This window comes from Dromiciops gliroides, chromosome 3 (genome assembly GCF_019393635.1).
Source record: "Dromiciops gliroides isolate mDroGli1 chromosome 3, mDroGli1.pri, whole genome shotgun sequence".
Lineage (NCBI taxonomy): Eukaryota > Metazoa > Chordata > Mammalia > Microbiotheria > Microbiotheriidae > Dromiciops > Dromiciops gliroides.
The window spans coordinates 522,886,417-522,899,480 of record NC_057863.1 but is presented as its reverse complement, the minus strand read 5'-3'; the positions used below and the strand labels follow the sequence as shown (position 1 = coordinate 522,899,480).

At 41.5% G+C, this 13,064-nt stretch overlaps 1 protein-coding gene across 1 annotated transcript in view; it reads left to right on the top strand.

The window, feature by feature from the left end:
* Nucleotides 1–838: 838 nt before the first annotated feature.
* Nucleotides 839–13,064, top strand: part of LOC122747884 (collagenase 3-like) — a 71,802-nt gene continuing 59,576 nt past the window's right edge. The window contains 1 exon segment of the mRNA XM_043993679.1: nt 839–926. Coding sequence (XP_043849614.1) covers nt 839–926 — 88 coding nt within the window.

Below are 13,064 nucleotides of genomic sequence, written 5' to 3'. Positions count from 1 at the left end.
AGACTGAGCTAGCTTGGGATTCCTACCCTTCATTCTGGTCTCCCTTACCCTGGGGAGATAAATTTGGGTGTGGCTTCGGCCTTTGTGTTCTGAAGAGGGATCTGTAGCCACCCCTCACCCAATTCCTCTAGTCACTACCAGTGGGGGATGGCCCTCCTCTCCTCACCCAATTCTCCCAGCTACCACCAGTGAGGGATGGTCCTCTCTCACTAGAGGAACTTTTCACGGGCAGATGGTCCACCCCCATCAGTCCTCTATAAAAGTACCTTCCAGTCTCCTATTCCAGGAGATTTGGTACCTCTGAGCCATGTGCTTTATGCCAATCTCCCCATGAAAGTCCAAGGATTTCTTTGATGGTTTCCCTCCCCCCACCCTTCCCTTCCCTTGCTCCTAAATAAACTACCACCTTATTCTAACTGCTTTTTGTGTGCAAGAGGGTGTAATTCTTTAAAGAGGAATTCCTATGAACCCCAACCCCTAACCAACCCAGACTCCATTTTCCCACCATTACATTTGGCGCTCCAACGTTGTAGGGACGCGGGATTTTCCTCTTTCCTCTTAGCACACAAAACTGGGGGGTGGGAACCAACCTTCTGGGTTTCCTTTCTCCCTCTCCCGCCTGACTCAACCTCCCGTTTGAGTCACAGAGAGGTAGAGAGAGGTCAGCTTTCCCACTCGACAGCGGAGGGCAGCCTGAGTCTCCCTCCCTCGCCGAAAGCTCAACCAGACGTCTGGACCACGCTTGGTACACAACCTGGAGGTAAGGCCCTACCTTCTGGGTTTCTCTTCTCTCTCTCCCACCGGACTCAACCTCCGTTTGAGTCACAGAGAGGTAGAGATGGTTGGAGTCTGCATGACAGCAGAGAACAGCCTAGGACTCCTAGAAGTCCGAACCACGCTCAGACCCTCAGACTACACGTTTCTGGGTAAGAACATTTATACGTATGTGTCTATCCCTTACCAGCTCTCTGCTCTTGGTTCAGACTATTCTCCTTAGACAGTAGTTATGGGACAGAAAGAGAGTGTTCCGAAAAATTCACCTCTGGGGTGCATCCTAAGAGATTGGACTAAATTGGAACTTAAAAACCTGAGAAAGAGATGTATGATACATTTTTGTAACAATTTATGGCCACATTATCCTCTAGGAAGTGAAGGAAATTGGCCTGTACACGGCACCCTTAATTATAATACCATCTTGCAATTGGACAAGTTTTGCAAGCGTGAAGGGAGATGGACAGAGATTCCATACGTATCGGCTTTTATGAGTTTAAACCAGAAGTCAAAGGGAAAGGATGAGGTCCCCTTGTCGGTTAGGAATCACTGCAAGTCCAAGCAATTAGCTAACCCTTCAGGCACCCACTCTGAGACCTCAGCCTCCCCTCCTCCTCAAACTCATTCCCTACCTGTTTCTCATTCCACTCCTTCTCCGCCTGCTTCTGTACCTGTGGGTCAACCACAGTCATATCACTCTATGACTGAGACCTCTCCTTGCCCACCAGCTGATCTCAGAACCAATTCCCTGTGCCACACGGGGAGTGGATATCAGTCTCCTTCTATCCTGCTCTACCCCATTTACAATCTGGGGGAACTCCAATATGTTTCCATTTCTCCTGCTTTTTTCATTCAGCAGCCGACCCCATCTGCTTTACCTAATCTGCAGTCACCTAGGGCTATCTCCCTTTCCCCATCTCCACCCATGCTGCAGCCAAAGACTGTTTCCCCTTCTCCACCTACTCCACAGCCAAAGGCTGTCACCCCTCCCCCACTGGGCCCTGCGCCCAATCCTCTGTCTCCACCTGAGCTATCTCCCCAACCCAGGTCCTTACCAGAGTCTCCCATTGCTTCCCTGCTTCCATTAAGGGAATTTCCCATTGGGAAGGGCACAACATTAAGGCATGCCCCTTTTTCTATAAGCAGGTTATCTCAGACTAAAGAGAAATTGGGGAATTACTCAGAGAACCCCACAAAGTTCATAGATGACTTTAAGTCTGTGACTCTGGAGTTTGACCTTTCCTGAACTGATTTGCAAATTATTCTTGCCAGCTGTTGTACCCCTGACGAGAAAAAACAGATTTGGGACCTGGTGGTACAAGTTGGGGATGAACGCTCACAGGTTGGAAATTGGGTTGGGGTCCCTGGATTTACAGCTGTCCCAGTCATAGAACCGAGATGGAACTATGATAACAGGGAAGACAGGGCTCGTAGAAATCACATGGTCACCTGCCTAGTTGAGGGAATGAGAAAAGGGGGGTTAAGAAACAAGTCAATTATGGAAAGGTGAGGGAAATAACACAGGGGTCTGATGAAAATTCTGCTGTCTTCATGAGTCACTTAGCAGACTCTCTGAAGAAATATACCAACCTAGACCCCCAAAGAGATGTAGGAATAACTGTCCTCAATATTCATTTTATCAGCCAGTCTGCTCCTGACATTAGGAGAGAGCTCCAGAAGTTAGACTGGGGTCCCCAGATCCCATCCTCACAACTCCTTGATATTGCTTTTAAGATTTTTAATAACAGGGACCTTGCCGTAGCCAAAGAGAGAGAAAAGATGGCTCGTGCCCGCTCCATAGACCAAGCTTCTATAATAGCAGCAGCCATCACCACATCTGCTACCAGCAGAACTCCAGCTGGCTGAGATTCTGGCAGCTGCAGTAAACCGGGACACAGAAGTGGGGGATGCCGCACGAAGGTGAGGTCAGCTCTCCTACCTCTTTGTCCTCACGGCAGCACCCAAGAGATCGGCTCTGCAGCTTGCTCTCCTGATCAGCATCATGTCAGGCCTATGGCCAAGCTGGACATAGGAGGCAAGCCTAGGAATGGTTTGGGGGGGACCTCTGTCTTACTCTCTGGTTCAGGTCCTAGCATGCAATCAAGGCACTAAGTGGGGATGGGATAAAGGGACCCTAAATGTAGACAGACACTGCCTATCACAGAATTAGGCTTGATTTGATTACTTAACTCCGGTAAAGCAGGCCACACCCTGTTGTGCAAAAAGGTCCCACTTGACTCCTGATCTGATAAAGTCCCTTTTCGTTTTTCGGTTTTTTTGCTCTCTTCAGTTTTAATTATTTTGTTTAAGTCTGTTCCATCTAGGCTCAAGGATTCATGGCAGATACCCATTGTGCCTACGTGTTGCCTCTGGACTCTGGGCCCCTCACAGCTTCGCGCACTCCAGGCCTTCTCCACTTCTCTCCCCTCCCCCTCCCTTGCTCCGTGATTTCTTCGACCCCTGGTCAGCATGAAGCAGTTTCAGAAGAATCTTCATCCCCTTTCCTTATATATAGAGAAGTGAGGAATGTCATGGGGTGCAGAGCACCCCAGAAGTTCTCTGGGGCACATCAAGGAAGCTTCTCCTTGAGAAACTAAACCAGAGGACAGATAACACCTAGAGAGATAAGCTGAACCAAATCAGACTGAGCTAGCTTGGGATTCCTACCCTTCATTCTGGTCTCCCTTACCCTGGGGAGATAAATTTGGGTGTGGCTTCGGCCTTTGTGTTCTGAAGAGGGATCCGGAGCCACCCCTCACCCAATTCCTCTAGTCACTACCAGTGGGGGATGGCCCTCAACTCCTCACCCAATTCCCCCAGCTACCACCAGTGGGGGATGGTCCTCTCTCACTAGAGGAACTTTTCACAGGCAGATGGTCCACCCCCATCAGTCCTCTATAAAAATACCTTCCAGTCTCCTATTCCAGGAGATTTGGTACCTCTGAGCCATGTGCTTTATGCCAATCTCCCCCTGAAAGTCCAAGGATTTCTTTGATGGTTTCCCTCCCCCCACTCTTCCCTTCCCTTGCTCCTAAATAAACTATCACCTTATTCTGACTACTTTTGTGTGCAAGAGGGTATAATTCTTTAAAGAGGAATTCCCAAGAACCCCAACTCCCACCAACCCATACCCCCTTTCTCACCATTACAGAATGAAGATCTTTAATAGGGGCAGAGGAGTTATAACATGAAACATTTCATAGCTGATGCTAAAACTGTCTAAAGATGGAAATTGGGGACAAGGTTTATATGGGGTACCAAAACAGAGAGAACTGTGAGACTGCTCTTGGGAAAAGTAAGTTTCTCACAGTTTCACAGTTTTAAATAATAAGCAAAAGTACAAAAAGAAAGCTTAGGAATCTCTGGAGGGGAAGAGTTTGGGAGATCTACAAAATAATCAAACTCTTGAATTTAAAAAGTCTGGTCAGGGGAGCTAGGTGGCGCAGTGGATAGAGCACCGGCCCTGGATTCAGGAGGACCTGAGTTCAAATCCCACCTCAGACACTTGACACTTAACTAGCTGTGTGACCCTAGGGAGGGAGGGAAGGAAGGAAGGAAAGAAGGAAGGAAGAGGAAAAAAAAAGTCTGGTCTGCCCCAGGCAATTCATTGGTTTGGGAATGGAGAACAGGTGAGGATCTGTCAGTTCTTAGTAAATTGTATTGTGTTTGTCAATAGCAAGCCCCGCCCCACCCCCACCTCTCCAAGGATAGAAAGAAAAGTTTGGCATGTTTTAGAACTTGTAAAGATCTGTGCTCTGATGGAACAAAGAAAAGAGAAACAGTGAAATTGACTTTATTCAATTACACTGAAGCTGGGACATGTGGTATGGCACACATGGTGAGTCCTAACTCCAGGTCTACCTGTGAGGGAAAAATTCATCCTCTTCTCAATAATTCTCAGGAACTCAGCAGCGAGGTGACAAAGGCTTTATTTTCTTCTCATGAGAAGGAGGCACCCTAGTGTGCAGCTAGTGGGTGCCCAGAAAGGGGGCTCACAGACCCTGTTTTATACCCTAGTCCAAAACGCGAATGGACCTTCCCCTTTTTCATCACTGGTCGGGGTTACAATCTACGCGCAAAAACTAGCTAATCAGAACGCAGTATTCCCCCCACCTTCCTTGTATGGGCATAACTCAGGAGTGGACCTTATACTTCCTTATATGGATAGAACTCTGGAGAGGACCTAATTGAGACCAGGGCTCCTTGAACCATGTGACCTTGCTAACCTGAGGGGGAGGAGGGGATCTGAGACCTTTGTCCTACAAACAGGTCAGGGAAGTATGACTGACTGTTATATCCACATTGAGAGGAGACAACTACCCATTTCTCACACTACCTCTTCCCATTTTGTTCTAAGTTCATATTTTTTCAGGTCTCCTTGTAAGCCCTCCCCCCCCCCCCAGCTTCAGGAGTGGACTCAATTCTTGCTGTTCTGCTTGGCCACACCACATTCCTGAGGTGGGAGGCAGAGCTATTTTTCACTTATGGACTGTTGGTTTTTAATGTCCAAAATTTAAGGATTTCTTAGGGGTTGGGGTCTCAAGTTGGAGTGTCATGTCCCACCACACCCGCTACAGGTTAACTGGCCAATTTCTGGTCACAAAAGTCACCATCAAAATTAGTATTGTTAGCCTGGAAATTAAGGAAACAATCAATATAGGAGAAATAAGGTCTTAAATCAGGGCAGAGGAACTGTAACTTGTGGCAAAGCTCAGAAGCTAGGAATACCCAAAGATGGGAATGGAGGACAGGGTTTTTAATGGGGTAACAGAACAAAAAGGGAACCAAAAGATTGCTCCAGAGTGACATATAGCTAATTAATGTAAATGAACCTTCGACAAAAGAAATAATAGAACTGCTCCTAAATTAAGTATAGGAGTTAGGAGGGGACAAGTTGCTTGGGGGAAGGTCCATAAGTCCACCTAGAGTCTGGAAATAACAAAGACAGGCAGCCCCAGGCAATTCATTTGCCTGGGAAAGAGGGGACTGGGTGGGGAATCAGTTCTCAGTAAATTTTGTAGTTCTCAGTATAAAGCTAGAAGAAGGGATAGTAAGAGTGAAGAGTGTTAATGTCTGACTAAGAAAATGGAAACTCAAGCTGAATGAGATTATAATGGAGGTAATTGGGAACTCTCACGTGCAGGACTGGAGCCTAAAGGGACCCATTCTCTCATATGCTTCTTGTGGTGACTGCAGCAAGTCTTATTTGAGTAGGTTAAGGGAAAGATATTCCCCTGATTACCCCCCATTAAAAGGTGAAAAAAAAAAAAAAGAAATGAAGGAAAGAAGGAAGGAAATAAGACTTAATTGTTTATCGTGTGCCGGGCACTGTGTTAAATAATGGGGATACAAAACAAGAAAAATGAGACAGTCCCCATCCTTAAGAAGCTTATATTCTCATGGGCAAAGACAGTACTCGAAAGGGAGCTGATGAGTAGAAGTTGGGGGGTGGGAGGTGAAGGTGCCCATTGCAGGGCACAGTTTTGAAGTCCAGAAAACCAGGAATGAGGCCAGGAGGTGAATGAAGGCAGGGCAGCCTAGCCCCTTTCACAAAATGAAGGATCCATGAGGGATTCTCCAATGGACAAAAGGAGGAAGGCCTTAGGGAGGGATATTTTGGGGCAAGCAGGTTGCTTAGCAAGCTAGTAAGCTGTTCCAGTGTGAGGAGATCCCAGGTAGACAATAGGAGGAGATGTGTTAAGACTAGAACATAGGACTAGTCCACAAATGTCCTGAGTTTTTAATTTTTTTAAGAAGATGAATTCTTCAAACTGTAGACTGAGGAGCTTCACATGCATGACCAGGCAAAATTCTAGAATGGATAGAAGGCATTTAGAAGGGGCAGCTAGGTGGTGCAGTGGATAGAGCACCGGCCCTGGAGTCAGGAGTACCTGAGTTTAAATTCGGCTTCAGACACTTAACACTTACTAGCTGTGTGACCCTGGGCAAGTCATTTAACCCCAATTGCCTCACTAAAAAAATAAAATAAAAAAAAAATTAAAATTAGAAGGCATTTAGAAAGGGAAGCAGTAATTATTAGGAGCCAGGAGGAGTTCACTATGAAAAAATTAGTCCACACTAACTTCATTTCATTCTTTAGCCAAGTCACTAGCCCTGGTGATAAATTTAGAGTTGGAAGGAATCTGAGAGATCATTTAGTTTAACCCACTCATCTTATAGATGATAAGAATGAGACTCAGAGAAGTGAATATATTTGCCCAAAGTCATATAGAAGCGGGATTTAAATTTAGGACTCCTAACTACAAATCCAGCAATATTTTCTAGTACATCACAGCTTCTTTGATCAAAGAAATATTGTGGACATGGTATATTTAGACTGAAGCAAAACATTTGGCAGAATCTCTCATGATATCCTTGTGAAAAAATTTGGAAGATGTGGGTCAGATGATAGTACAGTTAGGTTGATTTACAACTAATTGGGCAATTAGACGAAAGAAAATTGATTATTGGTTCAAAATCAATCTCTAGAGTGGTCTTTATTGACAGGTGAGAGAATTGATGAGATTAGGACAGCAAGTGATTAATTGTGGGAATGAAGTGAACCACACTGACTCCATCTTGTGATTCAGTTGTGGAGCTAGCTCAGTTCTCTTTCTATTCAGTTATGGGTCTAGTCCAACTTCTGTCTTAAGAGAAAATTTATTCAAATGTGGGAATTGGGAGAAAATCTTAATGCACTGTTAGAACCTAGCCTGTGTGGCTGAGAAACTGGACCACCTCTACCTTCTCCTTAGAGACTCTAATTAAAGACCTGGGTTATGTTGACTAGAAGCCCAATGAGACACAAAGACTGATGCAAGGACTTTTCTCACAATTGTACATCTCAAGCAACCCATATGTCATATGCTCCTTTGATTATTTTCAGATACTTTGGGGGAATGGAATGCCTCCTTTTCTGATTTCAGGTTGCACCTATTCATTCTTTCTTCCCTCCCACCCCCACTCCAATTTGGAAAGTTCCTAATGTTTCATCCAATTAGATTATATAATGTTGCATTGTTTTATTTTAATTAATTGGCCTTATTTTATTAATTATTTTTAATGTATAAAAGTCTGTCTTCTCTCTATTTGGGGTCCAGGCCTAAGCAGAGGAAGTCTGGTACTGCTTTGTAAAGCAATTGGCATACTTTGCTTGCCAAACTGATATGCTCATAAAATCAAACCTTTGTTTCATCAGTCATTTCAGTTTTTGCCCACCACAAATACCATAAGGGTTTCACTCCTGGCCTAGTTTTGTTCCACATTTCTGACACAACCACCAGAACTCATGATTATCTCAAGAGATGTAGAAAAAGCTTTTGCCAAAATACATTACCCATTCCTGTTAAAAACCCGAGAGAGTATAGGAATAAATGGAACTTACCTTAAAATGATAAGCAGTATCTATCTAAAACCATCAGCAAGCCTTATCTATAATGGGGTTAAGCTAGAAGCTTTCTGAATACAATCGGTGTGAAGCAAGGATGCCCATTGTTACTGCTATAATTTAATATTGTACTAGGAATGTTAGCAATAGCAATAAGAGAAGAAAAAGAAATGAATTAGAATAGGCAATGAGGAAACAAAATTATTACTCTGCAGATGACATGATGTTATACTTAGAAAATCCTAGAGAATTAACTAAAAAACTGCTTGAAATTATTAACGCCTTTAGCAAAGTTGCAGGATACAAAATAAACCCACATAAATCAGCATTTCTATATTCTCACCAACAAAGTCCAGCAGTAAGAGATAGAAAAAAAATTCATTTAAAATAACTGTAGACAATATTAAATATTTGGGAATCTACCTACCAAGACAAACCCAGGAACTATATGAACACAACTATAAAACACTTCTTACACAAATAAAGTCATATCTAAACAATTGGAAAATTATTAATTGCTCATGGGTAGGCTGAGCCAATATAATAAAAATTACAATTGTACCTAAGTTAATCCATTTATTTTGTGCCAATCAAACTATCAAAAAGTTATTTTAAAGATGTAGAAAAAACAATAACAAAATTCATCTGAAAGAACAAAATCTCAAGGATATCAAAGGAATCAATGAAAAAAATGCAAAAGAAGGTGGTCTAACAGTACCAGATCTCAAACTGTATTATAAAGCAGTAATTAACAAAACAATCTGGTACTAGCTAAAAAAATAGAGTAGTAGATCAGTGGAATAGATTAGGCATGAATTACATTATAGTAAATGACTATAATAATCTGGTATATGATAAACCCAAAGATCCAAGCTTTTGGAAAGAAAACTCATTATTTGACAAAAACTTCTGGGAAAACTAGAAAACAGTATGGCAGAAACTAGGTATAGACCAATATTTCATATCATATGCTAAAATAAGGTCAAAATGGGTACACAATTTATACATATAAGCAAAGTAAGAGAGCATGGAATAGTTTACCTGTCAGATTTATGGACAGGAGAAGAATTTAAGATCAAAGAAGACAAAAATAGATAATTTTGATTATATAAAATTAAAAAGCTTTTGCACAAACAAAACCAATGCAACCAAAATAATAAGGAAAACAGAAAATTGGGAAAGAATTTTTGCAACAAGTATCTCTGATAATAACTCAATTTCTCAAATATATAGAGAACTGAGTCAAATTTAGAAACAGAAGTTATTCTCCAACTGATAAATGGTCAAAGGATATGAACAGGTAGTTTTCAGACAAAGAAATCAAAGCTATCTGTAGTTATATGAAAAATTGCTCTAAATCACTATTGATCATAGAAATGCAAATAAAAACAACTGAGGTACAATCTCATACCTATAAGAGTGTCTAATATAAATAAAATGATATATAATATATGTTGTATAATTGATATAATAATAATAATAATAACAATAATAATAAAAAGTTGGATATTGGAGGGGATGTGGGGTAATTGGGGCACTAATCCACTGTTGGAGTTGTGAACTAATCTAATCATTCTGGAGAGCAATTTGGAATATGCCCACTGCTAGGTTTATATCCCAGAGACAATCCCTAAAAGAGAAAAAAGACCTATTTGTACAAAAATATTTATAGCAGCTCTTTTTGTGGTGGCTAAGAATTGTAAATCAAAGGAATGCCAATCAATTGGGGAATGGCTATACAAACTGTGGTATATAATGGTGATGGAATATTACTGTGTTATAAGAAATGATGAGCAGGATGGTTTCAGAAAGGTCTGGAAAGACTTATATGGACTAATGAATAGTGAAGTGAACAGAACCAGGAGAATGTTGTACACAGTGACAGCAATATTGTTTGATGAAGAATTGTGAATGACTTCACCATTCTCAGCAGTACAGTGATCTAAAGACAATCCCAAAGGGTCGATGAAGCTTGTTATCCACCTCCAAAGAAAGAACTGATATTGATTGAACACAGACTGAAGCATGTTATTTTTCACTTACTTTCTTTAATTTTTTTCTTTTGAGTCTTCTTACACAAAATGATTAATGTGGTAACATTTTACATAATTGCACAGGTATAACCGATATCTGAATATTTACTGCCTCTGGGAGGGGGAAGGGGAGCAAGGGAAGGAGGGATAGAATTTGGAGATCAAAACTTTAAATAAAAAGTTTATTTAAAAAATTACTGCATTGTCTGTATATTTCTGGAATAGCTAAAAGAGCTGCTGCAAAGTGAGACCTGTGACCCTTCTTTCAAAGAACCTTCTTGGTTTTCTCAATCTTAACTTTCAGTGGGTAATGAAGACAAAGGGCTGAATCAATAGAATTGTGTCCTCTCTAGTGTCAAGAGAGACTGCATCACTGAGCCTGTGAAAATTTATTTTGATTTTATCAGAAGAACTAGTTAATTTGTATATGAAAGAAAGGATTTTTGGGGGGAAATGGTCAGAATTAGAGGAACTAAAAACAAGTGACTTTGCCTCATCCTAGTGTTGAGTAAAAGCAAATACAGTGACCTCTGTAGGAGTGAATCACTTACCCACTCTTGAAGGAAGTTGCTTCATTAATATGAGACTTTTGATGTGTTGTTAGGATGTAGGAACTGAGGTTAACAGTGTGTGACATTTGCACAGTTTAATAAACTAGAAATGTCATCAAAATTTTGGCAATAATAGCAGGGAGTCCCTTCCACTCTAGTCCAAATCTCTAGTCTTAAGTCATATTACATTCCCTTTTTCCTGTGACTCTATACTTATCATTCCACCAATAGCTCACTTAACATCTCTGAGACTCACTTTCCTCATCTGCAATATGAGGAGCTTGAAATAAGATGATTTCTAAAGTTCCCTATCCCTTTTAAAAATCTAATTCAAAAATCGCATTATTTCAAGTATTTAGCATCTGTTATGTACCGGACTCTGCACTAGGCTCTTCAGAGGGCACAGAAGTATAAGGGGTGGTTTCTACAGTCTAGTTGGGGAGATAAGCCTTATGCCTGTGAAAGAAAGAGCAAGAAGCATATGTTGATAACTGATGATGGAACTTGCAGCAGGAAAGACATGATAGTAGTATGCAAGGTTAACATTTCGTTTCAGAGGTGATTTATCTTAATATTCCAGCATTTTGCTCCCCCAAAGAAGCATGTTTTATTTATCTGACTCCTGACTCTTAAATACAGAAAAGCCCAGGGCAGCTTGGTGGTGCAGTGGACAGAGCACTGGCCCTGGAGGCAGGAGGACACAAGTCCAAATCTGACCTCAGACACTTACTAACTCTGTCACCCTGGGCAAATCATTTAACCCAGATTGCCTCCAAAAAAATGTCTATTGAAATGCAAAAGAAAAAAAAAGCATAATTAGTGATCTGTGGCACTTATATTCATCCATTTAGCTCAGGGGTTCCAAGAATGTGAGACCCGAAAGGAACTTAAGAAAAGATTTATTCCTACCTTCTCTTTCTCCACATTAGGTAGATGAAGGAACTGAAATTCACAGGGGTTAAATTTTCAAAATTAATTGTATTTTAATTAATTTTGAAATGGGATCCTACAGAAAATATTCTTTGATGAACACCTACGAGAGGAGGCAACTGGTGATTTTTAGGTATACACGTCAACATACATATCCAAATGTTTTGTCAAAGAAAAATGAATCCTCAATTCTCTTATCTGATAATCTTTTCTATTTGGGAATCTGCTCCTTTTGCTCACGGGAGGCTGACTGGCTATATTAGTTCAAACTCTTTCCTTCAGATATTACTGAAAAAAGATACAGTTAGTCCCCTGTCTCCTATTGAACAACCAATTGTCAGAGATGCTGTAGAGGGCATTCGGGTATCAGCCTGGGGGGTGGAGTGGGTAGGGTGAGGATGGACTAAATGATGAATAAGACCTATTCTACTTTATGTTTCTGTGATTCACAGATGTATCAGGAACACTGAGGCTGATTCCCTCCTTTGTAAACAGGAAGACATTAGCTATTGCCTATTTAGGCACCCAGGACTGGAGTTTCCCTTGCTCCTTCCTGTAATTTTCACTCCATCTGGGTTTACACTAAGCAGTCTGGGAAAATATCCTTCCTCTCCACATCTCTGCTCCTTCCAAAGAATCATTCAAACCCACTCCAAAAGGAAATTAACAAAGTAATCTAAGCCATGTAACTATGTATATGGAGAAATGCAGTCCTTACAGAGTCCCTGCCTTCCCATCTTGTGTTAAACCTGCTTTTTGGACCACATGCTAATGTAAATATCAGGGAGGAACCATGATGTCATTGTTAGTGGGCCTCACTCTGTTTAGAGAGGGAGGGCAATGATTTTACCTGAGAAAAGCAACACAATCAAATACCCTGGACAAGTGGTATGAAATATCTGGTCAACTTTTCAATAAAAATTTAGTTAAAGGTGATGAGGTGGGAAAGTCCTGGTCAGACAAATAGGTAGATAGAGTCATTATTAAGTGCTCACAGTGCCAGACACTGTATTAAGCTACTAGAACACAAACACAAACAAAAAGAAAGACAGTATTTGACCCCAAAGTGCTCACATTCTAGTGGGGGAAAGGCAATACATAAAAGGAGAAGGCACAGGTGAGGAAAGATAGGGAAGTGGTCTGGGGCAATGAGAGCTGGTCTTTGTTCAAAGAGTATGAGTGTTTCCTTAAATGGAGGTTCAGAGGAGACGAATTCACCAGTTAAAGGAAGAGGCCCTGGAGGTGGGAAGGGTTACTAGAAGGCTACTGTTGGAAAGTTGACCACCTAGGGTTAGGGAGAGGTAGTTTTCTATTTTGATAAATTATTCTGTTACTAACTAATACTTAATTATTTCTGTATTACTGAAGGACCCTCTAAATTTTAGTGCCTGA